The 27,564-nt window shown below is 47.8% G+C and overlaps 1 protein-coding gene across 5 annotated transcripts in view; it reads left to right on the top strand.

Moving 5' to 3' along the window:
- NEK1 (NIMA related kinase 1) overlaps positions 1–27,564 on the top strand; it is a 334,451-nt gene that overhangs the window by 81,334 nt on the left and 225,553 nt on the right. For 3 of the 5 annotated variants that reach the window (XM_082243982.1, XM_082243983.1, XM_082243980.1), the window contains 3 exons: positions 3,806–3,853; positions 7,875–7,949; positions 12,683–12,861. In XM_082243982.1, the coding sequence (XP_082100108.1) occupies positions 3,806–3,853; positions 7,875–7,949; positions 12,683–12,861 (302 nt within the window). The remainder of the gene's footprint in view (positions 1–3,805; positions 3,854–7,874; positions 7,950–12,682; positions 12,862–27,564) is intronic. The other 2 variants (XM_082243984.1, XM_082243981.1) reach the window with 1 other exon arrangement.

Raw genomic sequence — 27,564 nt, 5'->3', positions numbered from 1 at the left:
CTGGCAATAAGCACCCCCCACTTTGCCCTGCCTCATTTGTCTCATCAGATCCTGAATCTGGTTCAGCCACCGCAGACGTGGTTCACCCTGCTGGGTCTGTGACCATACTCCCTGAATCTTCAGACAGTGAGGAGGATTCCTCCACTTATGCAACCACGTACAAAAAGGTGCTTTTGTAGGTTTGCGTGAGAGGGAGGATGCAGCTGAAGCTGCGGCAGAGGCGCAGGTTCCCTTTGGCATTCACAAGCAATCCAGAGCAGAAAAGGTGTTCTTTCCCCTCCTATTTTGATAGAATTGTCACTAAATAGTGGGGACGATCAAAACGCCCCCTTGGGGTCCCTAAGTGAATTTGCTAGGCGTTGCCACTATAAGGAGTCCCTTCTTAAGAAGTGGACTGTTCCACCGGTGGTGGACTCTCCAGTTTCCAGATTAAACAAGGCAACCATGATTCTGGTTGAAGAGACCCCGACCTGGCTGACAGGAAGGCGGAGGCTGTGGCTTGCAATATGTACACCCTGGCTGATTCGGCACTGAGGCCAAAATTCACCATTGCCCTGGTGTCGCAGACTCTGACGGAATGGGCTAGGCTATTGCACTGTGACCTGGAGGGGGAGTAGCTCCCCCCCTGCCAGCTGGTCCAAGGCCTGCAGTTTTATCTGTGATGTCTCTTTGGATGCGGCTCCCCTAGTGGCTCGGCTCTCGGTTTCGGCAGTGGTCCTTTGGCATGTCTTTTGGCTCAAATGCTGATCTGCGGACCAGACTTCTAAAAAGGCCTTGACTGATCTTCCCTTTCAAGGAGATCGCCTGTTTGTTTGGTACTATCCTGAATGACCTCATTAAAGGTCTCACAGGGTGGAAGAGTACCTTTCTTCCCCAGGCTACTAAGGGAAAGGACCTTCGTCGTAGATGTGGGCCCTCCTTCTCGGCTCATAAGAAGTTTTTTTTTTCATCCCTCAGGGTCGACTGACAAGGGATCGGAGCTCTTTGGGGCCGCCTCTGGAGGATCCAAGCAAACTTGGTCTGGCAAGTCCAGAGCAGGCTTCTTTAGACTCGTGGACAACCTGAAAATCACTGTATGACCTTGAGGGTGTTTGGCTGGTTTCTGAATTTTCAGAAGTCTGCTCTGGTTCCGTCCACAAAGCTGGACTATGTGGGTCTGACTCTGTATTCTGCCTTTGCCAGAGTGCTCATTCCTCTACAAACTTCAGAAACTGCAGGCTGTAATTCATCTCCTGCTGTCCAGCAGATGGTGATCCCTCTGGACTTGCATGCAGGTGCTGGGTCTGATGGTGACCACCTTTGAGGTGGTTCTGTTTGCACAATTTTATATGAGGTCCCTGCAGGGGAGATTCTGGCCAGATGGGACAAGAATCCGCAGTCTCTGGACAATCCGGTCTGCCTGAGCCAGGGAACGAGAGAGTCTCTGATGGTGGCCTCGTTCTTCGGCGCTTTGGCTGGGCAAATCCTTCCTCCCCTTGTATTGGACAGTGGTCACCATGGATGCCAGCCTCTCCGGCTGGGGAGGTGTCCTCGGCAAAATTTCTGTTCAGGGAGTCTGGACGCTGGAAAAGTCCAGACTATCAATTTAATGTCTTTGTACTCTGAGCGATTAGACTGGGCCTGGAACATTGGATAGACCGTCTTCAGGGATGTCCAGTACGCATTCAATCAGATAATGCCATGGCTTATGTCCATCACCAGGGGGGCACAAGTAGTGTCCTGGCGGCTCTGAAGGTAGTCGGCATTCTAAGATGGGCAGAAGGCTTTGTTCCAGCCCTCTCCGCCATAAACATTCCTGGAGTGGAAAACTGGCAGGCAGATTACCTCAGTAGGCAGGCGTTGGACCAAGAGGAGTTGTAACTTCATCTGGAGGTTTCATCAGTTGTGTCTCTGGTTGGCCAACCCCGAGGTGGATCTGTTGGCGTCCCGGCTCAACAGAAAGGTACAGAGGTTTGTGGATGCCATGGATGTGCTGTTGGCCCCGTGGGGTCAGTATCCTCTGTTTTACGCCTTCCCTCCTCTCAAGCTTCTGCCAAGGCTTCTACGCAGGGTCCAGGCAGAAGGGATTCCGGTCATCTTAGTGGCCCTGGACTGGCCTCGCCGGGCTTAGTACGCGGATCTGGGGCGGCTGGTCGCTGACGTTCCTTTTGAATCTTCCTTCGGGGGGGGGGGGGAGGGAGAGTACTATCAAGGGTCAGCTTTTGGCCTTGGTGGTCTTTCAACGACACTTGGCCACATACTCCTTTGGTGTATATTTTCTTCATTGAATAGGGCACTTGACCCTGCCAGTATGGTCTCTGTTGCCTTCTTGGGATCTCAATTTGGTTTTCTCAGTCCTTCACAAGCCTCCTTTTTGAGAATCTTCGGAGGATTCCCCTGCTTACACTGTCCCAGGTGGCCTTTTTGGGGGCTTTCACCTCTGCGCGCAGGGTGTCGGAATTGGTGGCTTTACTCTGTCGTTCACCTTACTTGGTGGTCCACAGTGATAAGGGGGTTCTAAGACCCTGTCCATCGTTCCTTCCTCAGGTTGTCTCTGATTTTCATTTGAAGACCTTGTTGTTGCCTTCCCTGTGTCCCAGGCCAAAACATCCAAAGGAAATTGCTTTGCATGCCTTGGATGTGGTCTGGGCGATTAAGGTGTACCTGGCAGTTACAGATACTTTTTAGGAAACCAGACTCCCTATTTGTGCTTACAGATGGACCTCGGAAAGGGTTATCTGCTTCCTCTGCAACCATTTCTAGATGGATCAGACAAACTTTGATTCAGGCCTATTCCATCAAAAGTCAGGTTCCTCCTTTCCCTGTCAAGGCGCACTATACTCGGGCACTCACTGCTGGTTGACCTCCTATTACCTGATTGGCTACGGTTTAGCCTTTGGGAATTTTTTCTTACTGTTCCCACCCCTCATGTTTAATACTGCTTTGGGATGTCTCAATGGTTAAGAAGATCAAGAGCTGTGTCTGTCAGTGTACAAAAGAGAAAATGGGATTTTTGACATACTGTAAAATCCATTTCTCTGATGTTCATTGACGGACGCAGCACTCACCCTTCTGTGGAGTTGTAATTCTTGTGACGCTGCTTGTAACAAAACGGAGTACCTGTAGCAGAGAGAGGGAGTATACCCCCTGGGACTGCCCATAGGCTTAGCCAGACTTTTTTTTTTTTTTCTGCCTAGTGTCCTACTCCTCCTGTAGTGGGCAGTATAACCCAAGGGTTAAGAAGAACAGGAGCTGTGTCTGTCAATGAACATCAGAGAAATTGATTTTACAGTAAGTCAAAAATCCCATTATTTATGTAGTAGAAAAAGTTAAACTGAAAGAAGTGTTCAGCATAGACATACAGTTGGAGATAAATATAATTTGGACACAGGCACAATTTAGTTTTTTTTTTCTTCTGGAATTTACCAAAACCTATTCAAGTTATTCAACTATTTCTAGAATGAATATGGGCTGAAAGTGCACACTCAGGTTTAATTTGAGGGTATGTACATCTAAATCGGAGGAAGGGTTTAGGAATTAAAGCTTATTTTTTTTTTTCTGGTGGCATACAGAGCCAATAGTATAAAAATTGTGCCTGTATCCAAATATATATCCAAATATATATGGACCTAACTGTAGTTTTTCTCCACAGGAGGAATGGAAATTTTACAGCTGCAAACAGGATTTATTTTTATTTCTCCTACAGCTTAGAAAATTAAGGTTGAAATCGGTTTATTGTTATGGAGATTTTGTTTTCTTCTGTTCTTGTATAGAAGTCCCATGCATCTCTCCAAGTGTTACTATCTCTTTTCTAATCCCATGGTAGATAAATTTACTGAAAGCAGAACAAATGAGACGACTGGAGAAGGAAAGGGTAAACTAGATGATCTTACTGATTAGTATATTATGTTTCTTTGTACTTCCTTTCTGACATATCTTTCTTCCCCGTGTGTGTTCATTTTCCTGTGTTTTCTTCATGCAACTGAATACGTGTATTCTGATTTAAATTTCTCTTGGCAGTTGTCAGAGCATTCATAGCTGATCGTATTTCCAAAACATTCTTGGATGTACACTTGGCCATTTTCATTTTCGGCTGCTGTATTCTTGAGTATGACATAGCTCTGTTATAGTTGAACCAAAGGCCAACATCAAAATATTGCATAGAGTTAGTTTTTGGGCAGAAAGGCCATGCAAAGTAAAGTGTTTTGCAAAAAAAAAATAAATAACTGCAGACTTTCTGCCATCTCATATTTGTTCACAAGGTGGCAGTATTGTAACAATAGATTTCAACTGTACTGGCAATGAACAAAACAGTCATTTATTATTTCATATATCTGTAATCTGCTTTGGTCATATAGTAGTAACCTATAATCAAGCGCTTCACAATACAGATATACAGTTGATCCATTTGTAATAGTTCCTTAACCTGAAGGAGCTTCCTATCCAATGCCTCTATTGCGCGCCAACACAGTAGGGCCAGTTTTAGGAGAAATACTGTTTTTAGGGTGGGAATAGGCGCACCCAGAAGAAACCCATGCAAACATAGGAAGAACATACAAATTCCACACAGATAAAATCTTGGGTAAAATTTAAACCCAGAATGCAGAACTAAAGGGAAGAATGCTAACCACATTATCCCCTTTCTTTCCCAAAGGTAGACTGTGTTAAAATACTTAAAGCATATCTAAACTCAGGAGCAAAAATATTATATATTGCAGCTTACCAGTCCTTAGCTATGATGGCTTTATTAGATTTATTTTTTTTGTTTACTTTGCTTTTAGAGTACCTGCTGATTGAGACTGTAATGCACTTCTTGTCCTAATTTAACAATCCTCACTCACTGTAGCGTTACCATAGGACAGGACTACAAACGCCTCCCAGGATCTGGTTTCCCTCCCATAACCTAGAGGGGAGAGTTTCTGTAGTCCCAAGAGATAGCTGAGAACAATTTAACTGGAAAGAATGCAGCACTGGAATTAATGTATCCGTTGACGAGATTTCAGGCAGGATCAAGGGGTATTTATTTATTGCACTTACTGAGCAGATATTACAAAATGGTTTTAATGGTTTAATTAACAGACTAAAGGGACCCAATAAGAGAAATTCTTTGTTAGGATTCACCTAACCCTTTAGTTTTTTTTCCTAGTCACATTTTAAATAAAAAAATAAATAAAAAAAACTAATGTTGTTATTCACATAGCGGCATACCTGAAAAAAAAATATATATTTCTCTATCATCCATTGACAGACACAGCTCCATATCTTCTTGGACCATTGGGTTATCCTCCTCCCATCAGGAATAGGACACTAGGCAGGAAAAAGCTTTACCACGCCTATGGGGTCATCCCTGCAGGCATAACCCCACACACTCTGCTTCAGCTTCCAGTTTGTTTCTGCCTAGTTTAGGAGTAGGACCTAGTTATCTGCTGGGACTTTTATTTACTAGTTGGAGTTCCTGGAGAACTACAAGCAACAGCCGGCTGAGGTTTCGGACTGGATAATCTAGATCCTTAAGGTCTTCCAGCCTGGCCAGTGAGCAGGCTATAGTCCAGCACTAGGCCTTGCCACAACAGAGCCCCGATGGATAGGGACAAGCCTGTGAGTGAATCGTCTCGCTGGGACGTGACGTCCTGGAACACCTAGGGAGGTGGTCTGTTAGGAGTGGTGCCCACCTGGTACCGTGGTATGGTGAGTAATGCTGTTTTCCCCCCCTCCAATCCTCTGGGGGACTCGGGGTGGACGCGGGCCCCCTCCTGGGAATGGTCGGGCCCTCGGGAGATCCCTCAGTTCCCCTGGCCTCTCGGACATACCAGGCCCACCTCTCCTCCAGTTATTCCTTGCCCTTCCCCTAGTAGGTTCCTACTTTGGGGGGGCGGTAATATTACGGCCGCTGCAGCATTCCTGCAGGGGGGGGGGTTGTGTGACTGTCCTGGTGGAGTCTTTTGTTAAGGACCTTCTGATGCCACTTATATGGGACCCCCCCCCCCCTCCCCTTGGATTGCTGGACAAGCAGCAGGCATTGCACACTTAACCTAGCAATGACCCAGGCTTTTTTCTCTGTTTCTACTTTCTGTGTCAGAACATTTTTATTTTCTGTTTCACAACAAGCCTCCTGTGCGGTTGGGGAATGTTTTTTGGGGTCCCCTGTACGTTTTCCTTACTCTATCAAATTGTACTGGATTGGGATTTGTGATACCGCTAGTTCGGTGGTGGGGTCGCGATTTGCGATCTTTTTAAAGTGACACTGCATTATTTTTGATCAGTGGAAAATGGAGTAGCAGGACAATGTTTCACCTACAGACCCCCTCAGTGCGGCTGCAGGACCTTCTAGGTCGCAGTCTCTGTCTGCTTTTACAGCAGTCTTGGAAAACAGGTGTCAAAGGTAGAATTTGTGTTCAAATGTATTGATAGCTGCAAAAGTCTGCTGCCTTCACCTCCATCAGGGTTATCCTCAGATTCTGAGGCATATATGGCCGCCACGGACAACCCCCCCCCCATCCTGATGGAATGGTCTCCTCGCACTCTGATGGTGAAGAGTACCTGTCCTCTTCAGCCGCCGCGTGGGAATGCGCATTGGTGGAAGCACTCATAGTTTACATGTGGTAAACTTTAAAAATGGCAAATTAATCTACAGTGTCAGGTACGCAGGTGTCTTTTGGCTCCCGCAAAACCCAGAAGTCAGAGCTTTTTGACGATATTGCAAATGAACAATGGTGGCACGTCAAGCACAAGCTAATGGTGCCCAAGCACCTTTAAACGCCATTACCCCTCTGCGGAGGCAGTTTCCACTGCATGGACTATGCCACCAAAGGTGGAGCACTCAGTTTCCAGATTGAATAAGTCTACTGTGATTTCCGATGGAGGAATCCCCGGCTTTTATAGACCCTGTGGATAGACTGGTGGAGGCTCTGTCCCGCCATCCACATGTGTTGCGGGTTCCATGCTAAAACCAATCTTTGTGAAGGTTCTGGTGTCAGACGGTCACTGAATGGGTAAAGTTACTTAAGGGGAACTTAGAATCTGAACAGATTCCCCTGGGGCCAGATGGGTCAAGCCCTTGTGTTCATATATGATGCGTCCTTGAATGCAGCTCTCCTAGTGGCCAGGGTGTCTGCAGTGCGGATGGCCAAATGTAACAAATAAATATAAAGTAGGTATTATCCCAATTTGGCAGCAAAATTGCAAATACACTATACTTGCTGCATGCATGCCTGCATTTAAAATAAATGCAGTTTAATTTCTCATAATTTCTCATGTGAGGGAAAAAAGTAATGTAAGTTTCTGTACTGTCGTAAAAATTTGGGCAGGAACGTATCTCCCACAGTGCCATTTGAACTCAATGCAAAGTTCATTCTGTACTCCTGTGACCTATTTTCTGCCAGCATCATTTTAAAGCCCACTGTCGACTGACTTCAATTAGTTGGTCTAGACAGGACCGGCATCTAGCTCTGCCTTTCAGCCATCCGCCAAGAGCCAGAGCCACCTCATACCGCCCCTCCACAGCCCAGTGCTCCAAGTAAGCTCTGGAGGGAAGAGCAGAGAGTCTCAGAGCGATCAGCTATGTTTGCTCAGCTCTCAGTGTAGAGGGAGCAGGGGGCAGATGCAGCATTGGACCGATGCTGCATCTACCTAAGGGGAGTATAAATGTTTGTTGTATGAAATACCTGAACTTCTCTTTTAAAACTCTCTGGTTGTATTCTTCGCCACCTTTCATGACTTTTCCTGTTTTGGAAGTGTCCTGCTGTTCTTCCAGCCTCTGAAGATACAATTTTTATCTGTCTATAAACCCTATAACCAGATTGTGTCCTTATCTCATTTCAATATTTTCCAAATGCCTGCTTAGTCTTTCCTTTTTATATCTGTTCTCTTAAAGTTATTTACATTTATGCTTTTAGTTGGAGCGAATAAATCGTGCAAGAGAGCAAGGCTGGAAGAATGTGATTGGTTCAGGAGGAAGTGGAGACATTAAGGTAAAATTACAAGCCAATTCTATTATTTTGTGGTTCAGACCTAAATGTCTGTATTTTAGATCAGCATAATGGTTTTATGTTTAGGTCCTAAAAAAAAAAAATAAAAAAAAAAAGTCTGTCTCTATCGACAGACGCAGCCTCATCTACATGAGCTGAGTGGGTTTATGCTTCCTCCTACCAGGAGTAGTCTAGGCAGGAACGAAATTCACATGTACACGCCACCGGGGGTGTCCCTCCAGGCATAACCCCACTGCCAAAGCCCAGCACATCAGTTTATCTGCCTAGAGAAGGAGTAGACCTAGGTTTCCTGCTGGCACTCCAGTTTTTTTTTTTTTTTTTATACTTTTCAGAATATTTTCTTTTAATTCTCTTTACTTGCTAGCTAGTGTTCAGGGAAGGATTTTCCTGGTGATCTATAAGCAACGATGCCGGCTGGGGCTTCGTACTTGATAATCTAGATCCTTATGGTCCCCCCAGTCTGGCCTACGAGCGTGAGCAGGTTATAGTTCCGACTTAGGCTTAGCCACGACGGTGCCCCCCTTGTCCGAAGGTTGACGAGCCTGCGAGCGGATGTCTCGCTGGGACGCGACGACCTGGAGTCGCAGCGTGCCCCTCGGCTGCCAGCACCCCCACTTCGGGTCGGAGGCAGTCTGCCCGGAGCGGAGCCCATCTGGTCAATGGTATGGCGAGTAAATGTACCCAACCTTGCCCCTGCTGGCCTTGGGGGCTGTGGGCCCTCTCCTGGGGATAATGGGATTTGTGCCTCCCAAAAGATCCGCCTGGCCTGCCCGGTGTCCGGTCTGTGTCCTACCCTCTCCCCTCGCTGCCCGCTGCAGTGAGCTGTGTTTCTGGTGCACCTGGGGTGGGGGGGGGGACAAGGTACCTTGGGCTTGCCAGACCCGTTTGTGGTTCCTGAGGTCTCCATGTGTCTGTCCCTCACCGCATGGCTCGCCGTGGGTGCCGCCATCTTGAGTGTGGGCAATGTGAGTTTTTTTTTTTCCCCCATAGACTTCTATGGGGCAGCTATTGTCCCTGAGCTTCCTGATTGCTCTCTATGGCCATCCATGTTTGTGTAGCCCTTGTGCTATGCTGGTAGCGTGACCTTTCTCAGGCGACATTACTTCCTGTGCATGTATTTCCTGCTGCTGACAGGAGTCACTATCTGTCTTCTTTCCATGCTGTTGGAAACTGTTTTTGCAAATTGCACTATGGAGTCCCACATTGGAAAATCACCCTCGGACCCACTCTGTGCGACTCCCGGACACTCCGGATCGTAGTCGCTTGCCGCGATTTCAGCAGCCCTGGAAAGCCTGGCGACTAAAGTTGATTTAGTCCTGAAAAAGGTTGATTGCCGAAAACGGCCACTGCCTTCTCCATCTATGGAGGTGTCCTCTAATTTAGAGGCTGATGTGGTCGCCTCGGACGCCACCCTGCCTGAGGGGTCGCTGTCCTCGCAATCAGAAGGTGATGAGAACCTGTCCTCTTCTACTGCAGCGTGGGAAAACGCTTTAGTGGAAGCCCTGATTTTTTTCAGTACGGGATACTTTAAAATTGGCTAAACCCACGCAGGTGGCTTTTGGTTATCAGAGGAAAAAGTGCGTCCAATCCTGGACCTCAAGGCTCTAAACCGCTTTGTGCAGGTGCAGAAGTTTCGAATGGAGTCCATTCGGTCGGTGGTGGCATCATTGAATCAGGGGGATTTTCTGGCCTCCACTGATATTAAGGATGCGTATCTCCACGTCCCTATATTCGAGGGACATCAATGATTCCTTCGCTTTGCGGTGGCAGAGGAGCACTTTCAATTTGTGGCGTTACCCTTTGGTCTCGCCACAGCTCCCAGAGTGTTTACCAAGGTCCTAGCCCCTGTGCTGGCCTTGTTACGTTGACAAGGTATCTCCATTGTGTGTTATCTGGACGATCTCCAGTTGCGAGCAGTCTCCCATTCGGATCTGCTGGACAACGTCTCCATCACCATTCAGACCCTTCAAGAATTCGGGTGGACGATCAGTTTAGACAAATCTGCCCTGACACCGTCCGTGCGGGTCACTTATCTGGGGCTGATCCTCGACTCTGCTCTGGCGAGGGTCTTCCTTCCCTTGGACAAGCTTCAGAAGTTGCAAAGGGCGGTCCGGTTGCTCATGGAGTCTGATCAGTCCTCATTGCGGGCTTGAAGGCCCTGGGTCTGATGGTCTCGACCTTCGAAGCGGTTCCGTTTGCTCAGTCTCACACGAAACAGTTGCAGAAAGAAATTCTGTCAAAATGCAACAGAGATCCTCAGTCATTGGACCTAAAAATTCGGTTGAGCCTTCTCACGAGGTCGACTCTCTTGGTGGCTCCAGTCACCTGTCCTGTGCCAAGGCAAATCCTTCCTGGCGGTGTTTTGGACGGTGGTCACCACGGACGCCAGCCTGTCAGGCTGGGGTGGAGTGCTGGGGAAGTGCTGTGCCCAGGAACCTTGGACGACAAGAGTCTTCCTTGCCGATCAATATTCTGGAGCCAAGAGCAATCAAGCTATGCCTGCTTCGCTGGACAAGTCAGTTACGCGGCCCCCGGTTCAGGTCCAGTCACACAATGCCACGCCCGTGGCTTACATCAATCATCAAGGGGGCACCAGGAGTGCACTGGCAGCCAAGGAAGTGGCCGAGATTCTAGTGTGGGCATAACACAATGTTCCGGATCTCTCCGCAGTCCACATTCCGGGCATGAAGAATTGGCAGGTGGATTACCTGAGTCGTCAGGTGCTGGATCAAGGGGAATGGTCCCTTCATCCGTAGGGGTTTAATCTCCTTTGTACCCAGTGGGTGACTCCAGAGGTGGATCCATTTGTGTCTTGTCTCAACAGGAAAGTTCGGAGGTTTGTGGCTAGGTCACAGACGCCCTGGTGGCTCCTTGGCGTCAGTATCGCCTGATCTATGCCTTCCCTCTGCTCGGTCTCCTGCCGAGGTTTCTTCGGCGGGTGGCGATGGAAGGCATTCCGGTCATTCTGGTGGCACCAGACTGGCCTCGGCGGTCCTGGTACGCAGAACTGCTAAAAATGATCGTGGATACTTAATGGCGTCTTCCTCTATGGGAAGATCTATCTCAAGGACCAATCTTCCATCCTGCTTCACGTTCGCTGGCTTTAGCGGCTTTACTGTTGAAAGTAAGGTGTTCAGGGATAGAGGTCTCTGATTCGGTGATTCCTACCCTGTTGAAGGCTAGGAATTTGACATCTAGGAAGATCTATCATTGTACGTGGAAATCGTACATTTCATGGTGTGAATCGCTGCAGCTGCACCCTCGCTGTTCTCCTATAGCTAGGGTTTTGGCCTTTGTACAAAAAGGGGTTGAGCAACGCTTGGCGTTGGACACTATCAAGGACCAGGTGTCGGCCTCGGCCATTTACATCCAATGTCCGTTGGCTACTCATAGTTTGATTCACACTTTCATTCAGGGGGTGCGTCATGTGGCGCCTCCGCGGAGGTCCATATTACAACCGTGGGATCTTAATCTGGTTTTGTCTGTTTTTCAGAAGCCTCCTTTTGAGAATAATGGGGAGCTTTCTCTGCTTTCTTTGTCACAAAAGGTTGCCTTCTAGTGGCTATCACTTCTGCTCGCAGAGTTTTTGAGTTGGCGGCACTGTCCTGTCGTTCGCCTTATTTGGTGGTCCACAGGGATAAAGTGGTCCTCCGCCCTGATCCGTCTTTTCTTCCCAAGGTGGTGTTGGATTTTCACCTGAATGAGGACACCACCTTGTGCTGCCTTCCTTATGTCCCAAGCCTAAACATCCCAAAGAAGTTGCTTTGCACTCTCTGGATGAGGTTCGGGCGATAAGGGTTTATCTGTCGGTTACGGAGTCCTTCAGTAAGTTGGACTCTGTCCTTCCGGATGGTCCTCGCAAAGGTTTTGTTGCGTCCGCTGTGACCATTTCGAGATGGATCAGGCAGACGGTTATTCGGGCTTATTCACTCAAGGGTAAGGTTCCTCCTTTCCCTGTGAAGGCGCATTCTACTAGAGCGCTGAGTTCCTCTTGGGCTTTTCGCCATCAGGCCTCTGTTGTGCAAGTTTGTAAGGCAGCGACTTGGTTGTCTGTGCACACCTTTACAAAATTTTACAAGGTGGATTTGTTGGCGTCTTCGGATGCCTCTTTTGGCCGCAAAGTTTTGCAGGCTGCTGTTTTGTAAGAGAATGTGTTTTTTTCTTTTTTTTATCTTAGGGTCTTTTACCTGGGTGAGCTCCTGTTTGGTTTAGCTCCTTGTTGCCCGATTGGCTAGGTTTAGCCTCTTGGAGTTGACGTTACTGTCTGGTTGCATTTTTTTTTTTTTTTCCACCCCTCATGCCTATACTGCCTTGGGACGTCCCACTCAGCTCATGGAGATGAGGCTGTGTCTGTCGATGGACAATAGAGAAAATAACATTTTTGTAAGATCTTACCGTAAAATCTTTTTCTCTGATGTCCATCGACAGACGCAGCACCCGTCCCTCTGTTTGGGGTTTGGGTTCTTTGTCTTCAGTGCTTAAAACTTACTGATGTGCTGGGCTCTGACAGTGGGGTATTATGCCTAGAGGGACAGCCCCGTGGGCGTGTACTTGTGAATTATTTTTTTTTTTTTTCCTGCCAAGACTACACCTGGTAGGAGGAAGCATAAACCCACTTAGCTCATGGAGATGAGGCTGCGTTTGTTGATTAACATCAGAGAAAAAGATATTTTACGGTAAGATCTTATTTTTTTTTATTTACATTTTTTTTACAGGCACCATATTTTGGTGGAGGTGGAGGGGCAGCTCCACCGCAATCTGCAGGTCGCTCTTCCTATGAGTTTTATCATTCCATACTAGAGCAAATGCAAAAGCAGAAAGAAAATGTTAAAGCAGCAGAGGAAAGAGAGGCCAAATACCGAGCAGAAGTAAAAAACTTTGATGCAGCTCAAAGGTTTGTCATTTAGGGGGGGTGTGTGTGTGTGTGTGTGTGTGTGTGTGTGTGTGTTTTTTTGTCTAATGAAAATGTAATTTAGCAGTTTATTCTTCACCAGAAAACCCACCATTACCTGCTCTATGCAAGATTCATGTCGGACTATCGCCAATAATTTATAAAATTAAAATGGCGTGCAGCGCTTCTCTACTATAAATCGGCTAGTAAACCATATTGATTTATAGTAGAGAAGCGCTGCAAGTTATTTTAATAAAATATTCTCTTTAATTCATCGACGGAAACAGCTTTCTCTCTCGCTCTCTCGCTCTCACTCTCTCTTTCTCTCGTTCTTTCTCTCTCGTTCTTTCTCTCTCGTTCTTTCTCTCTCGTTCTCTTTCTCTCTCGTTCTCTTTCTCTCTCGTTCTCTTTCTCTCTCGTTCTCTTTCTCTCTCGTTCTTGTTCTCTTTCTCTCTCGTTCTCTTTCTCTCTCGTTCTTGTTCTCTTTCTCTCTCGTTCTCTTTCTCTCTCGTTCTCTTTCTCTCTCGTTCTCTTTCTCTCTCGTTCTCTTTCTCTCTCGTTCTCTTTCTCTCTCGTTCTCTTTCTCTCTCGTTCTCTTTCTCTCTCGTTCTCTTTCTCTCTCGTTCTCTTTCTCTCTCGTTCTCTTTCTCTCTCGTTCTCTTTCTCTCTCGTTCTCTTTCTCTCTCGTTCTCTTTCTCTCTCGTTCTCTTTCTCTCTCGTTCTCTTTCTCTCTCGTTCTCTTTCTCTCTCGTTCTCTTTCTCTCTCGTTCTCTTTCTCTCTCGTTCTCTTTCTCTCTCGTTCTCTTTCTCTCTCGTTCTCTTTCTCTCTCGTTCTCTTTCTCTCTCGTTCTCTTTCTCTCTCGTTCTCTTTCTCTCTCGTTCTCTTTCTCTCTCGTTCTCGTTCTCTCGTTCTCGTGCTCTCGTTCTCGTGCTCTCGCTCTCGTGCTCTCGCTCTCGTTCTCTCGCTCTCGTTCTCTCTTTTTCTCTCTTTTTCTCTCTTTTTCTCTCTTTTTCTCTCTTTTTCTCTCTTTTTCTCTCGCTTTCTCTCTTTTTCTCTCTTTTTCTCTCTTTCTCTCTCTCTTTCTCTCTCTCTTTCTCTCTCTCTTTCTCTCTCTCTTTCTCTCTCTCTTTCTCTCTCCAAAAAGATTGTTTTTGTACTGCAAGGTCTTCCTTTCCTTTATGGAGCCTCAGTCACATCACCCCCACTGACCCCCTCATGAAGGTGGCGGGTCCCTCAAAATCCCAGCTTACCATGGTTGCACTAACGGCGATCCTGCAGTCCTTAGGGTCCCGGATGGAAGTGGCGTGTGGGCAAAGGCCCAGAGGAAGCGTCCCCCGCCTTCCTCGGCTCAGTCTGTCTCATATGATTCTGAGCCTGATGCCACCGTGTACTCGGCCCGTCCAGATTAATCTGATAATGGGGATGATTCCTCCATAATTGCAGCAGCGAATGAAAGCGCTTTAGACGCACTTATCACTGCAGTGCGTGACACTTTAATAATGGAGGATGCGGCTGATGTAGCCACGGATGTGGCTGTGTCGTTTGGTCACCTCGCACCTCAAAGGTGTTTCCTTATGTAGCAATATTTCCAGGCATTGGGCCTGATGTGGGTCTGCCATGGTTACCGTTAACACCAACAGTGCATTTAAGCTTGTTGCCCAAGTGTGAGATCTGAGACAATGAACAGTCCGGCATCTTTGGTTTGTAGTTTTATAGTAGGAACTTGGATGGGAGAAGGGAATGAGTGGGATACTCCTATGGCTCAACTAGGTACAAATCTGAGACCATTGAGAAAAATGCCGCCTAGCGCAGTCTTGGCGCCGGCTGAATGCCGAGCAGCTCTTACTGGCGCTTGTAAACCTGACTTTTGATCTGTGAACTGAAACTTGACTTCTGATGCTTCCTAACAGCTCAAAAGTCCTGTGCACTACTCCCTGTAGTCTTCTCTGACTGAGGTAGCCACTAGCAATGACGCTGCAACATTTAACACTTTACACTTCAGGGCCCAACCGCTGGCACCCCCTTTTACTCTTCAGGGTAATCTCTGGCACCCCCTTTTCTCTATTCCTGTACTGGCTAGCTAGCTCCTGGATCCCTCTGACCTTCTCCGGAGTGATCCCCCTCTGCCAGGCAGATGCCCAGGGACAGTTTGCAGTACTCATGACTCAGAATGCTTTCCTGAAACTCAACCCCAAACTCTCTGCTGGGCCTCAGCACACCTGGATCCTCACTGCAGCTCAACTCAGCCCCGTGTCCACTCAGGCCAGCCGCCTGGGACGCCCGATTCTTCCTGAGAGAAGGAGAGACAGCCATCACCTCCCTCCTGGGACGCTACTTCCCACCACAGACAATCTGACATGCGCGCCCCATGGACTTATACCCCCTCCCAGAATGCTGTGCGGCAGAATCTGCCCTTCTAGGATGGATACAAGCCCTTGTGTGCTATTGGCCAGGTTTCCTCCACTGCCCAATGAGAGAGCCCTTATTGGGATACAGTGGGGAGACTTCCAGCACAACAGACACACCTGGGAGCACATGCCAGCCTAGCTGAACAATATGGCCCTGCTGTTAAGCAGGCAAGGCCCCACTACAATTTACCTAGCACCTACCTTGGAGGGTGCTACACTTATGTGCCTTACTTTTGACAGGTTTTCCTTTAAGGAATGGGGACAATCAAAATTACCCTTTGTGATCCCCCAAACGTTTTGCTGTACATTACCCCTTTTGTGGAGTCATTTTTAAATGATGGACCCTCCTGTTTCCAGGTTGAACAAAGCTACCATGACACCAGTAGAGGAATCCCTGTCATTTAAGGACCCGGATGACAAGAAAGCGGAGACTGTGGCACGCAGCATGTTTACTATGGCTAGTTCGACATTGTTGCCACTTTTTGCCTCAGCCCTGGTGTCTCAGACCCTAATTAAATGAGCCAAGCGTTTGCACCAGGGCCTGGAGGGTGAGCAGGTCCCCACTGCTTATGTTGATTTAGCGGACCAGTTGGTCCATGGGCTGCAGTTTATTTGTGATGCGGCTTTGGATTCAGCTCCTGTGCTGTCCAAACTTTGTTTCAGTGGTGGGGATTAGGCGCATGCTGTGGCTTAAGAATTGGTCCGCAGAGGGGCGGGACCAAGATGGCGACCAGGCTAGACAACTAGGAGAGAAGATCAGCAGCCAGGAAGGGGATACCATGATCCTGCCCATGACTTTCCCTGTACCCCTCGGTCGATGATGACACGGGGGAGACAATGCAAACCCCCGCCGAGAGGTAGAAACGGCTGCTAAAGCCGGCGGAGCGGCCGTCTAAGTGGCAGTAACTTCCAACCTGGCGGTGCATACTGCAGACTGATCCTGCTCTCATAGAGCAGGCCAACTTTTTGGCTTTGATGTAGGCGATCACGGGCTGTCAGACCGCGCTCCCCAACAAAATTGACTCCCTGCAGCTAGAGGTGTGTCTTGTTAGAAAGGATTTTGATAAGATCCGTCACAGGCTAACGGAGGTCAAGCGCCACATTGGGGACACAAAGACCATACAGCCACCCTCCACTCTCTTCAGGTACATGTGAAACATCTTGAGCCCAGGGCTGAATATGCCAAAAATCGCAATCCGCATTCTCTGCCTACCAGAAGGAATAGAGGGCGCTGACCCTTCGGCCTTTACTGAAAGACTCCTGTGTACCCTCTTCCCCCAGGGGGCCTTCTTGTCCTTTTTTTGCAGTGGAATGAGCCCACAGGATGCCACTTACCCACAGACTCCCTTGTGGCACCACCCTGCTCCTTTTATTTTCAGGCTATTGAATTTCAGAGATCGTGATCTGGTTCTCAGAGGTTATCCGCCATAAAGCTACACAGCTTATGTTCTTCCCGGACTTCTCTGTGGACACCCAGAAGCTCCGCAAATCCTTTGATTCTGTTAAGCAGTTAGCAGTAGCGGAGTTAAGTACAGCATATTGTTCCCAGCTCGCTTACGGGTTGATTGATGGTGAGACGGTTAGGTTCTTTACTTCCCCTGAGGAGGCTGCTCAATGGATCAAATGCACCTGCCCCATCAGTGACATTGATTTCTCCTGCTGTCCCCCTGGAGGGCTCTCCCTGACTATGGCTATACTGTTTATATTTTCTTTTTCTTTTCTTCTTGTGCTAAGCCTGGCTAGGCCTGCCTGCACAATTTGATATCTATTTATCACATGTCGAACTGTGGAATGCTCTGACGTTGGCAGCACTTACACCCATTGACAGTTAACACAGAAGTCGCTGTTTTTCTTGAACTCTGAGCGCCCTCCATATCCTGGCTCATTGCTGAACAACTCCTCAACTCTTCTGCAGCTGTTGGAGCTAGACGTGATTCCTGGCGGTTTATCCTACCTACATTGAATCCTCGTGACTGGTTGCTTCTATACTGGACTCCCTGGGGTTATTTTTGCTGGATGAGCCTTTGAGGGTTTTTTCCCCTTTTGTAAGCATAAAAATAAAAAAAAATCTAAGTTAGTTTCCCCGGCTTAAGCCGAAGGATAATAATCCTTTGCACTCTGCCCTGTTGACGGCAACTCTGATACGAACCAAGAAACTTTGTGCCTGGATTGGTTTCGCCTACTTGAATATTGTTCATGACCCCTATTGGTTGTTACCCATGTTTAGTTTGGGTTTCCAAGTGCATTCGAGTTGGAATGGATGCACAGGGAGTTGGGGTTGGGGGGTAATGTTGCATATACAGCTATTTTTCTCTGTCGCTCATTGACAGACGTAGTCTTCTTGATTCACAAGAACTGGGTTATGTTGTCTCCGCAGGAGTAGGACTAGGCAGAAAAGAAAAAACGTTCTGGCTCCACCCTAGGGGCAGTCCCAGAGGGTATATCCTCCCTCTCTCTGCTACAAGGCATCAGTTTTTTTCTGTCTAGTCAGGAGTAAGGACCGAAGTTCCTTGCTGGGATCTCTGGTCCTGGCAAGATTTTTTTTTTAGAAAAAATATTTTTTAGGTAGTTTTTCTCCAGTGTTTTTTCCTGTGAGATCTTCAAGCAAATACGCCGGACTGGGCGACACCAGTGGTCACCCCAGCCGGCCTACGAGCGTGCGCAGACCATTGCATTGCGCTTGGTCGGCCGCGACACATTCAAGTAAGTATGCGGGGCCGGGCGACGGGCTGGATGTTGAGATCCAGTGGTCACCCCGGTTTCTGCCTACGAGCGCGTGCAGACCCATTGGAGGGACTGACCTTGCGAGTTAAAAGTCTTGCTTGGACGCCAGGAACCAGAGAGTCAAGGCGTCCGGAGTGGTCCACAACCCCCCACCCCGGTGGAGAGGGTATTGTGAAGAGAGGGTGCCTGTCGGTTCGGTATGGTGAGTAAACGTTCCCTTTTTTCCTCGTTATGAGGCAGTATGAATTATGGGCCCCTCCATACATGGTCAGTATCTGTCTGACACTAAAAGTCCCCCTTGTAAATACAGCATGTGTTTGGTGGGAAGTGGACTTGGTTTGAGAGCTAACACTCTACCCAGCAGACTGTAGTATTACAGCAGACATAGGAGGTATAATCCTACCTTAATTGTAGTGTACCTCCTGCATTTTGATAAACCGCCATTTAGCAGAGATGCAGGTGGATGTGCTGGGAAAAACGATTTCGGCAGTCCGCCGCCATTTTGCCGTAGACCGGGTGCATGAATGTCCTCAGGTCACGCCGGCCGCCATGTTTTTGGAGTCTATTGTCTCCTGTATGGGGGCGGCCATGTTTGATGAGCCCAGCTACCTCGTGGAGAGCTGGGAACGCCGGAAGGCGTACACAGGGGGCGGAGCCACGTCCTTCTACCCGGGAAAACTAACGCAGCTCTTTCCAGTCTGTAAAAGACAGACGCTGACTGCAGTTGGTTGGAAACTTCTCTGCATCGGGTGGTGAGCCTTGAGGGTCCCTCTCTCTCTCTGTGGGGATCGAGAAGCAGGTACTCTGAGGGACGCTATTGCGCTAGGGGGATACACATAAAAAAAAAAGAGAGGTATTTTTTTATTTAAAAAAAAAAAAAAGTTTTTGTTTTTTCTGGCAAAGGTGTCCTGAATTAACATGGACCCTGCCACTCATGTATCTCCACCGGATCCCCTCGAGGTGTCTGCAGGATCCTCCAGCACCCCACTGACGGTTGAATCATTGTCAGCTATTATGGAAACTTTTGTGTCCCGGGTGGAAGTGGCTTGTCAGGGACAGGGCGCAAGAAAGCGACCCCCGCCTAACCCCTTATTATCTGAAACTTCGGATTCAGAATCTGAGCCTATTTCTGCAGTTGCAGGTACTTCATCTGGGATTGGTGTCTCGGGTACTGTCTCTTCAGACAGTGAGGAGGATGTTTCGGCATCAGCCATAGCCCGAGAGGAAGCGTTGGTAAACGCACTCATTGTATCTGTTCAAGAAACCTTAAGATTACAGGGTATTCCGTCGGAAATAGCTGAAACTGAAATCCCCTTTTGGGACTAAAAAAACGCATCAAAGTAGCGAAGGTTTTTCCATTGCCCAAATGTTTTGGCAATCCAATCAAAGAAGAATGGAGTCTGCCAAAACGCACTTCTGCTATTTCTAAATGCATTAACAGGCGTTATCCGTTTGAGGAAACCCTCATTAAGAAATGGACAGAACCACCTGTGATGGATTCACCAATTGCTAGATTGAATAAAGCCACGGTTATTCCTTTAGAAGACACCCCGTCTTTTAAAGATCCAGTGGATCGCAAGATAGAAGCTATGTCTCGCACCATGTTTTCCTTGATTGGATCAGCTTTCAGACCAATAATTGCTATTGGACTGGTTTCGCAGACTGTAACTGAATGGACCAAGTGGTTGCGCCGGGACTTAGAAGAAGTCCCTCAGGCGGTATCAGATTTGTTGGAACAAATGATACAGGGGTTACAGTTTGTGTGTGATGCGGCGTTAGACGCCACTCCATTATTGGCGCGAGCATCAGTTTCAGCAGTGGTTCTCAGGCGTACACTGTGGCTAAAAGGTTGGTTAGCCGACCAAGGTTCCAAAAAAGCATTGGCTAATATCCCCTTTTTAGGAGAGCGTCTATTTGGAGCCAACTTAGATGAGATCATTAAGGATCTCACGGGAGGAAAGAGCACCTTTTTACCGCAAAATGTTAAAGGTAAAGGACCTCGTCAAAGACGAGGGCCTTCTTTCTCTGCTCACAAAAAGTTTTTTCGTCCCGCTGGGGAAAAGATTAAGTCCTCCAAAGCTCCTTCAGGAGGCTTCAGGGGACGTTGGTCGGGCAAGCAAAAGCCCGCCCCCTCCAGACCTGAAGATAAATCGTCCAAAGCCTGAAGGTGCGCCCCCACCCATAACTGGGGTGGGGGGACGTCTTCGCCGGTTCCCGGATCCATGGCTTTCCAGAATCCCGGACAAGTGGGTTTGCGAAGTCATAAGGTCAGGGTACAAGATCGAGTTTCGATCTCTCCCACCGGCGCGATTCTTCCCTTCCAATATCCGACTATCCCCAGATCGTCTAGAAGATCTGCGGAGAGCAGTCACGGATTTACTACAACAAGGAGTGGTAGTCCACGTTCCTTGGACAGAACGTTTTCAGGGGTTTTATTCAAACCTATTTACAATACCCAGGAAAGAGGGCAAAGTGCGTCCAATTCTGGACTTAAGGGCACTCAATTCCTTTCTCAACATAAGGAAATTCAAGATGGAATCCATTCGCACAGTAGAAGCCTTCCTGCATCCAGGGGATGTCCTAGCGTCCATAGACATCAAGGACGCCTATCTTCACATTCCCATTTTCGCAGGACATCAGCGGTTTCTACGCTTTTCCGTAGAAGAGAACCACTATCAGTTTGTGGCGTTACCTTTCGGTCTCGCCACGGCTCCTCGGGTCTTCACGAAGGTGTTGGCCCCAATGTTGGCACTACTGCGCCAAAGAGGCATATCGATTCTAGGTTACCTAGACGATCTCCTGCTTCATGCAGAGTCTCCTCAGGCCCTGCTACAAAACATAGAAATTACTATAATTTCTTTACAGGAATTCGGGTGGCTGGTGAACCAGCAAAAGTCATTTCTGGTTCCCACCCAGAGGCTCGAATATCTGGGTCTAATTCTAGACACAGTCAGGACAAGAGTTTTCCTTCCGGTAGGGAAACTCCGGAAGATTCAATCAGCAGTCCAGTTGTTACTATCCAACAGCTGGTCTTCTCTTCGAACTTGCATGAGGGTTCTGGGGTTGATGGTGGCTTCCTTCGAAGCAGTCCCATTTGCCCAGTCCCATACCCGAATTCTTCAGCAAGAGATTCTTCTCAGATGGAATCGGAATCCCTGGACAATCAGATCCGATTGAGCAAACAGACCAGAGAGTCTCTGGTCTGGTGGCTTCGGTCTCCGATGCTCAGCCAGGGAAAGTCATTTCTGCCAATATATTGGACGATAGTGACCACGGATGCCAGTCTATCCGGATGGGGAGGAATTCTCGGTCAGTTATCTGTCCAGGGACTTTGGTCCCCGGAAGAATCCAGGTTGCAGATAAATGTATTGGAACTGAGAGCAATCAGACTTTGTCTGATTCACTGGACCAAGCAGCTCCAGGGCAGCCCGGTTCGGATCCAGTCGGACAACGCCACGGCCGTGGCTTATGTCCATAACCAGGGGGGCACCAAGAGTGTCCGAGCGGCCAAGGAAGTGGCTTGCATTCTTCGCTGGGCGGAACGATTTGTTCCAGCGATCTCTGCGGTGTTCATTCCGGGGGTGGAAAATTGGCAGGCAGATTATCTCAGCCGTCAGACTCTGGATCAGGGGGCATGGTCCCTCCATCCAGAAGTTTTCCACCAGTTGTGCCTACGTTGGGGCACCCCGGATGTGGATCTGTTGGCATCACGATTCAACAGGAAAGTACAGAGATTCGTGGCTCGCTCCCACGATCCTCTAGCAGAGACCGCAGACGCACTGATCGCCCCGTGGGGGCAATACCAGCTAATGTATGCCTTCCCTCCTCTCGGGTTACTGCCAAGACTTCTAGAGGAGGAAGGAATTCCAGTAATCCTGGTAGCTCCGGACTGGCCTCGCCGAGCGTGGTACGCCAACTTGGTCAGACTGGTGGCGGACGTCCCGTGGAGACTTCCTCTCAGGGATGACCTACTGTCTCAGGGACCGATCTTCCATCCTGCTTTACGATCGCTGGCTTTAACGGCCTGGCTATTGAGACCCAGGTGCTGAAGGACAAGGGTTTGTCAGCTTCAGTTATTCCTACTCTAGTTAAAGCAAGGAAAGCGACTTCCAGAAAGATTTATCATCGCACATGGAAGTCCTACATTGCATGGTGTGAACCTCTGGGGTTCCGTCCGCGGTCTTATTCGGTTAGTCAAATATTAGCTTTTCTGCAACAAGGGGTTGAGCAGAAACTGGCCTTGAGTACTATCAAGGGTCAGGCCTCAGCCTCAGCTATCTTCTTTCAGAAGCCTTTGGCTACTCATTCCTTGGTGCGGAATTTCATCCAGTGGGTGCGACATCTGGCTCCGCCAGTGCGCGCGCCGTTACCACCCTGGGATCTTAATTTAGTATTGTCGGTTCTTCAGAAACCTCCCTTTGAAGATATTAGGGAGATTCCTCTACCTACGTTGTCCCAGAAGGTGGCCTTCTTGGTGGCTATCACTTCTGCACGCAGGGTGTCAGAACTGGCCGCATTATCTTGTTGTTCCCCATATCTGGTGGTTCATAGAGATAAGGTGGTTCTTCGTCCGAATCCATCCTTCCTACCAAAAGTGGTTTCAGAATTTCATCTGAATGAAGAAATTGTATTACCTTCCCTGTGTCCTAAGCCCTGTCATCCTCGGGAGTTTGCTTTGCACTCCTTGGATGTGGTCCGGGCGATCAGGGTATACTTGAAAACGACAGACTCGTTTCGCAAGACGGATTCACTTTTTGTGGTCCCGGATGGACCCAAAAAGGGGTTGCCTGCATCTGCCGCGACTATTTCCAAATGGATCAGACAGACTGTGGTACAGGCTTATTCTATTAAGGGTCGGGAGCCCCCGTTCCCTGTTAAGGCGCACTCCACTCGGGCACTTAGTGCGTCATGGGCCTTTCGCCATCAGGCGTCAGTGGTCCAGGTGTTCAAGGCGGCTACCTGGTCGTCGGTGCATACCTTTACAAAACATTATAAAGTTGATGTAATGGCATCGTCTGATGCCTCGTTTGGCCGCAAGGTTTTGCAGGCCGCCATTTGAGGAGACCAGTGGTCTACCTCGAGGGTTTTTTTCCGTTGGAATTTTCATTTGAGTCTCATTCTTTGTTTATAATGAGCCTTTAAAACTTCTAGTTTGGCACCGGTTGGGCCTTCTAGATTGGATTTTGATTTCTGTCAATCCCACCCTTCATTTGTGGCACTGTTTCTGGATGTCCCAGTTCTTGTGAATCAAGAAGACTACGTCTGTCAATGAGCGACAGAGAAAATCGGATTTTTTTAAGATCTTACCGTAAAATCCTTTTCTCTTAGCTCATTGACAGACGTAGTACCCGCCCCTCTATCATTGAGTTGGGTTGGGTTAAATTCTCTGTTGCTGCTTTGTGACAGAACTGATGCCTTGTAGCAGAGAGAGGGAGGATATACCCTCTGGGACTGCCCCTAGGGTGGAGCCAGAACGTTTTTTCTTTTCTGCCTAGTCCTACTCCTGCGGAGACAACATAACCCAGTTCTTGTGAATCAAGAAGACTTCGTCTGTCAATGAGCTAAGAGAAAAGGATTTTACGGTAAGATCTTACAAAAATCCGATTTTTTTTCTTTTTGTTGCTTTTCATTTGTTTTAGTTTGTTTTTAGGAGGAATGTCTAATGTGTTTTTGGGGGGTGTTGCTGACTGGGCTAGAGCTGAGATTTAGCTTGCTCTGGTACCAATCCCTCCCTTTGGTTTCCTTGGGGATCTGGACACAGTCCCAGCTATGTCCAATATTCTTTACCCTACCACTATGGCCCCCCTGACACTGATCTCCTGGAATGTCCAAGGGTTAAATTCCAAAATCAAACGTGTCCTGGTCTTAAAATTTCTTAAATTCAGCCCGGATATCTGTATCTTGCAAGAAACGCACTTGGTTGGCAGCAGGATACTTGGCCTTAGGAAGCCATGGCTAGGACATTGCTATCAAGCCACCTATACCACACATGCCAGTGGGGTTAGTCGTAAAACTCTGCCTTTTGCTCTTCTTGACCTGCATCTGGATCCCGAGGGTAAATTTGTGGTGTTACATACTGTAATTGACAATCTGCCCGAGGTACTGGTGGGCTTGTATATCCCTCCCACCGGCCACGGTTGCTCTCCTCACTAAGGTGACCCAGCTGATGGCTGCTTATTTTGCCACTGCAGTCATTTTTGCTAGGGATTTCAACATAGTACCTTGCCCCAGTTAACTTGACCAGTTAACCCCAGATGTGGCCACAGACTCCCCACTCTCCCGTTGGGCCGCCACATTTGGTCTTATTGATGTGTGGAGGTGGAAACACCCCCGATCTCGTGGACATACATGTAACAATGTCACGTATGCAACTATGTCACATATTGATCTCCTATATGTCAACAGCTCTGTTTTGACCAAAGTGCGAGAGGAGTCTGTCCTCCCTAGAGTTATTTTGGATCATGCTACTGTTCTATTACATTTACACATTAATGTGAACCCAACTGACTGCCTTTGGAGACTCTCCAGATATTGGGTTTCTGATGAATGAGTCGAACCAATTGTAGAATCAGCTATTTTGTCATTTTGGGTATCTGAACCCTCCTTGGTGGCATCGGCTTCCCGCTGGAAGAATTTCAAAGCTCACATACATGGTCATAAGCAGTCTGCCATTTGCTCGGCCTGTCAATCTCCCCAGGCTTCCCTAGCTCGAGCTGAGGCTACGGCTCAGACGCTGGATGATCAATACACCATGACAAGAGACGAGGGCCTACGAACGGACTTGTCTGTGGCATTGAGGGAGAGGTTCAGCTTCTTATAGTCTCGGCAGCTAAGAAACAAATGCTTTATCAGTCGCAAAGAGTGTTTGAGCAGGGTGAGCAGACCAGGTGCCTGTTGGCCTGGCTCTCCAGAGAACAGGTGGTATCTGTACATGTGGCAAATATCCAAAATGAAATGGGGAGACTACTCTCTGACCCTGGGGAAATCAACTCCTGTTTTGCCTCCATATTATGCGGATTTGTATTCCTCCAGGGTCTGATATACTCCAGCCGAACTACGCTCCTTTTTGGAACCTATTTGGTTTCCTGAACCTTACGAGGGGGCCCCTATTAGACTGGATGCTCCGCTAACGCTGAAAGAAATACAAATTGCATTTGCCTCTATGCAGGTAGGCAAGACCCCTGGTGAGGGATGGCCTTCCAGCCAAAGTTTTTAAGACCCACAGTACTTCTATTGCTACTAGCCTTCATGAGGTACTGATGACATCTCTTAAGGACTCTTTGCTGCTGCCCTCAATGCCCAGAGCCATTATTGTAGTTATACCCAAGCTGGGGAAGGATCCAGAGATTTGCTCATCATATAGACCTATTTCTCTGCTAAATGCAGATGCTAAAATTCTTACTAAAGTTCTGGCAGTCCGACTTGAAGTGATTCTTTCCTTGATTCATGGGGATCAAACTTTTTTTGCCAGGTAAGGCACCAATGTCAACCTGAGACGATTGCTTACTGTGGTTGACGGGGTGGGCAGAGACGGTGGATCGCAGGTGGTGGCTTCCCTAGATGCCGAAAAGGCCTTGACTCGGTGGAGTGGGACTATTTGAGGATGGTCCTACATAAATTTCAGGTTTGGCCCGGATTTTATACCATGGTTGCAGATGTTCTACTCTAACCCGACAGCCAGGGTTCGTACAAATGGGAACCTTTCTGCGTATTTTCTGCTCCACCGAGGCAATAGACAGGGCTGCCCCCTCTCCCCTGCCCTCTTTGCCCTAGCACTTGACCCCCTGGCGATGATGCTTTGAGCTTCCTCTGCAATCGTCGATATATCGGTGCCCCCTTGGTAGAAAAGGTGTCTATATACGCAGATTATACCCGTCTTTATTGTAATGATGCCTGCCAATTGTTGACAGCTGCCCTAGAAATTATCAATTTATTTGGCTCATTCTCTGGTATCCGAATCAGTTGGAATAAGTCTGTTTTATTCCCTTTGACCCGAGAGCCGCCCCCTCCCAGTTTACTTGCCCTTCTTCAATGGGTCAACCGATTCAAATACCTTGGTGTTGGGTACCTGTGAGGTAAAGTCCAAAGTGGAGCTTGAGTGCGGAGGATCCAGGAGTAAACGTAATCAGAGAGATGGGTCTGGCAACAGATCGGGCAAAACAGTATCCAAACGTAATCCAAAGAATGGTCAGGCAGGCAGGCAGAAGTCATACACAAGCTGGCGGTGAAGAATGGATTCGGCAGGCTGAAGAGGGGTCAAGAATACAGGCAAAAGTTCATACACGATAGAAACATAGAAACATAGAATGTGTCGGCAGATAAGAACCATTTGGCCCATCTAGTCTGCCCAATATATCTGAATCCTATGAATAGTCCCTGGCCCTATCTTGTATGAAGGATAGCCTTATGCCTATCCCATGCATGCTTAAACTCCTTCACTGTATTTGCAGCTACCACTTCTGCAGGAAGGTTATTTCATGCATCCAATACTCTCTCAGTAAATTAATACTTCCTCATATTACTTTTAAACCTTTGCCCCTCTAATTTAAAACTGTGTCCTCTTGTGGTAGTTTTTCTTCTTTTAAATATGCTCTCCTCCTTTACCGAGTTGATTCCCTTTATGTATTTAAAAGTTTCTATCATATCCCCTCTGTCTCTTCTTTCTTCCAAGCTATACATGTTAAGGTCCTTTAACCTTTCCTGGTAAGTTTTTTCCTGCAATCCATGTACTAGTTTAGTAGCTCTTCTCTGAACTCTCTCCAGAGTATCTATATCCTTCTGGAGATATGGCCTCCAGTACTGCGCACAATACTCCAAGTGAGGTCTCACCAGTGTTCTGTACAGCGGCATAAGCACTACAGTCTATAGTCAGTCAAAGAGCATACAGCACACCCAGGAAGATATTCCAAAACAAACGGGCATTGAGAAACAGGAAGTGCTGCTATTTAAAGGCTGGTACATTGTTCACAGCTGGTTAAATTGTACATTGTTCGCAGCTGGCAGCAGGTGGGGCTAGGGAGTCTAAGGAAAGCATCAGGCTGGAAAATCACTGCAAAAACTCCAGAGCTTCTCTGTGGCACAACAGGTAAGGCTGCAAGCTACCCGTTTCAAGGACACCCAGGTACATGACACCTTGGTATTTATGTCCAAAAGAATTGAAAGAAATATCTGGAGGTCAATTTTATACCCGGTTCTCCAACACTTCCTATAGAAGTGTGCAATATGGAAAAGCCTACCACTTACACCAGTAGGCAGAGTGAATCTGATCAAAATGTATTTTCTTCCCAAACTCTTATACGCATACAGACACACTCTGGTCTGCATCCCTAATTCATTTTTTTGTCAAGTTTGACCAAGCCATCAGTTCCTTCATTTGGGCTGGCTCTGTCACTAGAGTTGCTTGGTCCACACTGCAACTTCAGTTGTCTGAGGGGGGCCTAGCATTGCCAAATTTAAAAAAAAATATTATGGCTGTCTTGGTGTCGGTGCGCTGGTGTTTTGTACGGGATCAATACATTCCTGCAGTAAACCTAGAAGTGGCGATACTTGGGTCCTACTCAGAACTTGGCAACC

This window comes from Pelophylax lessonae (genome assembly GCF_965119305.1).
Source record: "Pelophylax lessonae genome assembly, chromosome: 1".
Taxonomy (NCBI): domain Eukaryota; kingdom Metazoa; phylum Chordata; class Amphibia; order Anura; family Ranidae; genus Pelophylax; species Pelophylax lessonae.
This window is presented reverse-complemented; position numbering and strand designations above follow the sequence as displayed.